At 39.3% G+C, this 5,564-nt stretch overlaps 1 protein-coding gene across 2 annotated transcripts in view; it reads left to right on the plus strand.

The window, feature by feature from the left end:
• Positions 1–5,564, plus strand: part of LOC106876790 (probable ATP-dependent RNA helicase DDX43) — a 25,402-nt gene that overhangs the window by 8,623 nt on the left and 11,215 nt on the right. For both annotated transcript variants that reach the window (XM_014925499.2, XM_014925500.2), the window contains 5 exons: positions 611–667; positions 1,848–2,228; positions 3,268–3,349; positions 3,759–3,859; positions 4,542–4,597. In XM_014925499.2, the coding sequence (XP_014780985.1) occupies positions 611–667; positions 1,848–2,228; positions 3,268–3,349; positions 3,759–3,859; positions 4,542–4,597 (677 nt within the window). The remainder of the gene's footprint in view (positions 1–610; positions 668–1,847; positions 2,229–3,267; positions 3,350–3,758; positions 3,860–4,541; positions 4,598–5,564) is intronic.

A 5,564-nucleotide genomic window follows, 5' to 3' on the forward strand; every position in this document is an offset into this window, starting at 1 on the left:
AGAGTTAGATTTATCAAGGTCTTCAACGGAAAATCCTTCGAATTCTGACTCGCTGCTTGACAGAATAAAATTCGTATCCATTTTTTTGTCAGGATTACAAATTTTGAAAACACAACAGGAACAAATTTGGAAAAAAATCTCCCAAAATTCACAAAATTAAAAAAACATGTTGATCGTCGTACAAAACTATTGCTGAACTGTTTACACAAATAATCACGTGTTTTCACGAATGTACTAACGAGATTTGCTCAGATAGTCTCATTTAAATATGAATAGGTGATTACGTGCGGTTTTGGGTGGCTTGGTCACATGAACCAAAATTTTTTTCGGGCGGCTTTGGGCAGTTTGGTAACGAAAGGGTTAACTCTGCTCACTTCTTGAGTTCAACTTTTACTGCTTGGAAATAAATCCCAGATTTAATGTCTGAGTCACTTCCTCTGCTAAGCATTCATCCATTTAACATCGAATTAGTGTCTACCGAAAGCATTCACAGATTTCTTGGGTTTTACTACTACAATATAATTTTAAGGCCCTCCGATTTATTGTTGAATTTGTGCTCAGTCAAAATAGCAATAATAATAATAATAATTGTTGTCCTGATCTTTTGCAGAAGATTGGAATCAGTCACAGACCAGGGAATCACATCGGATTTCAGTGAATGGAAATGGTAAGAGGTTTTCTTATTTCCCTACTGCTATTCTGGTGTGGTTAACCTGAGGAGTGTAAGTAAGGTTGTGGTAGAGAGGTTTGTTTTTCAACTGAGTGGTTTCAAGTTCAATTCCCCTGCTTGGCATTTTGGGCCAAGGCTACTAACATAGCCTTGAGTTGACCGATGTCTTGTGAGTGGAAAATGGCAGGCAGGAATTGTTCCACAAGCCTGCTGTATGAGTAGATATATTTGTGTGTGATATACATATATGTAGGTAAATGTCTGAATATAATATTCAGGGTTTCAACTCACGGTGGAACTTTTAAATGTCTTATTGTCTCCTTGGGTTGATCAATATTTTATGAGGTTTGGGTAAACAAATTTCAAAGAACCACCCCTGTTGTGTGTGGGTAGGTACTACTAGCACAGCTGTATGGTTGAGAAGTTAATTCCCAACCATGTAGTCTTGGGTTCCATCCCATTGCATGGCACCTTTGTCAGATGTCTTGCACTATAGATAGATCCCCCAGCCAACCAGTGGATTTGGTGTGTGGGTGTGTTTAGCTCTGCAATCACATGTATAAAAGTGCAGCAGGCAGTCTTGTTGTCAGTGTCTCTTGTCAACAAATCCTTCAGGTATCCCAAGTTGATCCCTTATTTGAAAATTAAGGATCAGGAAGGGCGTCTGACCCGTATAGCATTGCCTCAGCATACACATCCAAATCATGTAAAAATGAACGATGGCCATGTATAAAGAAACTAGGTTTCATCCTCTACGAATTGATGACGCTGACAGCTGCTGTCTTCTGCAGCCACAGTTTGACCATTAGCGTTAATTCCAATATGGCTTGTCATTGTCCATATCTGCAAATCTTCTGAAATCTACAAACGTATTTAGATATTAAGAAATTACTAACATACTTGTTTTGGTTCTGTACTCTTCCCTATATTTGATAATGTGGTGGGGACAGGGGTTGGCAAACCATTGACTATCAAAGTTGTTTAGCAAGGATCGGAGACATTCTAATCATGACCATCAATATGGTTTTGCAGAGAGATCAAGATCACATTAAGATGACAGAGTGTGATTTGAAGGAGATCTGGTTGTTATTTCTAGCAGCTTGAATGCTTATGTTGTTTAGTCACCATCCTTATTTGCTGTTTCCAGTTAATGAAAAACAAAAACTGATAATTGCAGATGAGGAGGATTGGGAGGCTGAAGCTGCTGAAGACCCGCAGCCTGTGTTTATGGCTGATCCAGATTCATTCCAGATGTTGAGTCTCGATGATGAGGATGATGAACGACCAGCTCGAAGAGGAAGAGGTAGAGGTGGTGGTCGTAATTGGCAGCAACCAGCAGACCTTGGCCAGTGTCGCAGCATAAAGCCAGATTACTCTGGTGGCCGAGGGCCTGGTCGACAACGGGATTCCAAAAAGTCCTTGGAAGGGACCCTGATATGGGCCATGCAGTCCCGCCAGCAAGAGGAAGAAGAAAACATTCCAGTAATGGAGTCAAAACCAGTAGATTTTGCAGAGATGCGGAGATTACAAGAGGAATATGATCGCCAAAAGTTTGAAGGTTTGCACAACACAATTTCTGTCCTTTGTTTTGTTTTTTTTTTTTCTAGTTTTGGTCAAAACCCATCTGACTGACAATTCCACCTTTTTCTTTGTAGGATTCCAAACATTATCTAGATGACCCTTTCTTAAGACAGTAGGGTGGAATTTGATTGTTATTTGTAGCTGGTTGACTAAATACAAAGATTTTGTTGTTAGAAATTGGATGTGGAACTTGTTAGATGTCTTTTAGTTGTTCTGAGAATTTATTCTTCACAGACCATTTCCAGTTCATTGGGTTGGTGGTGGGGAGGGGTTGATATTCCCAGGATTCTGTAACCAGGGCCATATTGAAAAGAATTAAAATCTCACTTGTGGGGTGTTTGACTGTAGGTGGTGGTGGGGCAGGGAAAGGAAGGATTGGGTTAGGATATCAGGGCCAAATGGGATGGGAGTTGGTGTGTCAGGGATTAGAAGTTCGCTAATCAAGCATATGAGTGACTTTTTTTGATGAAGTGCAGTTGCACAGTAATGGCTTGTTTTGGGGAAGTTGCAATATCATGGCAGGGGAAGACTCTGGGGAAAGGGAAATGGAAGGGGCAGGAGGATGAGAACCTGAAGAATATTTGTGATTGTTGGAAGGGTTGTGGAGATTGAATAATTTACTGATTGGGGTGGTTGGAAGGGATTAGCCCCTAATCTTCATGGAATAGACATTTCTACCATGACCATTCCATTTTTTTTTTTTTATGAAAGGGGTGTATCTGGAATTGGTAGATTTGTATTGACTCTGCTGAAGGTCATCGATTGGCAGAATGGTGAGCATGGGACATATTGTTCTGCAAAGGCCTGGATTCCCATCCTGTCACCAGAAATGATAACCGTGGGAACCAAATCTTTTTTGTTCAATCCAGTCCCCCCCCCAACCTCACACAAATACTTCTAGGATTACAACATTTAATGTATTCTTCCCTTTTTCAGTTGGTAGGATGTGGTTTGAAGACAATGTAGCTGTTATTTCTAGCATTATTGATGTTGGTACATTCTCTTTACCTTTGCAGGGTTACCACCAGTTGTGAAGAACTTTTACAAGGAACATTCTGATGTTGCAAACATGAGTGAAATGGAAGTTGCTGAATTTAGGTATTTATTACAATTGCTGGGTCTTTTTATATATATATTTTTTTGTTAGTGGTGAGAAGAAGGAGGGCAGCCCCCACAACAAATAGGGAGATGAAACAAGACTTGGTTTGAATGCCTGCAAGGGACTGGGCAAATGGGGCTACCATATGTTCTTGGCCATTGAATTGGTAGAGGACACTTACCAGCACTGTCTTTTATTAATGAAATTGAGCCCTAAATCCACCTGATTGCAAATCAAATTCCTTAATAACATGGTTTTGCTTGTGTCAAGTGTGTGACGAGTTTTGTGTCCTGCTTCGCCCTGCCTGCATGGGTTGGCTGAGACTCAGCCAGTCAGCTATAGCCGTGCTGGGCTCAACCTATTTCTGACCTTGTTCCAATGTAAAAAAATTGTTTTATTTGTTATTAGGAAGCTCAACAATGATATACAGATAATCAATCTGGCTGTGAATGATTCTGACAACATCCCGAATCCTGTGAGGACGTTCTACGAAGCTTTCCACAATGATGGTAACCTTCTTTTCTTTTCTTACATTCTAATGTTTCTTCTAGATCCATCAACACATCCATCCTGCTTTTAAGATAGATTATATATATATATATATGATCTATGTATATATATATATATATAATTGTTGTTTAGCAGAGAATTGAACCATCTCTGTCCTAAAACTGGCCTCCGTAGAACTTACCATGTATAGAAAAATCTATTGTCCCCTTTATGATAATATTGCCTTCCCCCATCAACACCTGCATGATCCTACTGTTGACAATGGAATAATTCTTTAGTCTGAAGTAAGGAATCAATATTTCTAACCTTTGTGGAGGGGTCCCTTCTCTCCTCCATGCTGGTAACAAAGGCAAGATAAAGACTTTCTTTTAAAGAGACAATTAAAATATCTGATGGGAAACTGGGTTGAGAGAGAGAGGAGCAGAAGTGGAGGTCTGGTCTGAATCAGGAAAACTCCATTAAGGACATTCATTGCCCACATTGCACCAAGTCTACCACTTGAAGACCCCTAATAACCAGTTGTCACCCTTCTCTAAGAGGACCTCTGTCTCAGATTCACCAGACCTCACACACATAAGCTAACAGATATATATATAAGAACGTCTTTATTTAGATACATCGTCCATGCCTCTTTCACATAGTAATACCATGTGATCTAATGTTCAAATTTTAATTTTGTAGACGAAATATTGGAACAAATTCGAAGGCAAGGCTTTAAAAAGCCATCCCCTATTCAGGTAAGGAGCACATGTACATTTAATCATTGAGCACCCACTTTTCCAATACTTGTATCAGTCAGACAGATTTGTTGCAGGAGATTTCCCACAGCTGGATGCCCTTGCTGTCACCAACCCTCCCCTGTTTCTAAGCAACGTAATATTTTCCCTTGGAAGACCAGAAGCAAACGTCACTTATTGTATGACAGTCATGCTCACATACAACCATTATGTAATGCCAGGACAAGGCAGGGTAAAAGATAAGAGGATACATTCAGTCAGTCACATCAGGTTTGTGGAAACGGGTTTGTGTTAATGAAATTCATTTTGTTAGCATGTGGTTATGGGTTCATTCTCACCTGAGGCAAGGCTCTTCTATTCTAGCCTCAGTTCCAATCAATGTCTTGTGAGGGAAATCAGACAGAAGAGATGGTCTGGAAGTCTGTCACTTGTGTGTGTGTGTAAATACTTTTTGTCTTTGTTTGACAGTATTTGGGCAATGTTGATGTTTACTTCTGTAAATAATGTCTTATTGCCCATTGGTTTCAAGGTGGCAAGACCAGTAGAATAAAAATACCTTATTTGGAAAACTGGCAACGTTAAGCCTCACTTGACTCACGCCAGCCTAGTAAAAGAAAGTTGGATATAAAAATGAAACAAAACTCTCTGTATATATATATTCCATTCCCATGTTGGTGAGGAGGTTACAGATATATATATATAATGTGTGTGTATGTATGTATATATATATATATATATATGATGATTGTCATTAAATGTGACCAGGGTGTTAGAAGCATCTACTTTGCAAGAAATAAGAGCTAAAATACTCTAATACTGTAGTCAAAGCACATAATTGCAAAGATATATACTGATAGGGACGATAATTGTCCAAAACCGTTTGAGGATTTCCTTATACTGATGTCAGTTTTGGCAATTTCTGAAAATGATGTCAGTGTGTATGTGTGTATACCCATGTATTATTGTA

The sequence above is a fragment of the Octopus bimaculoides genome, chromosome 24 (genome assembly GCF_001194135.2).
Source record: "Octopus bimaculoides isolate UCB-OBI-ISO-001 chromosome 24, ASM119413v2, whole genome shotgun sequence".
Classification (NCBI taxonomy): domain Eukaryota; kingdom Metazoa; phylum Mollusca; class Cephalopoda; order Octopoda; family Octopodidae; genus Octopus; species Octopus bimaculoides.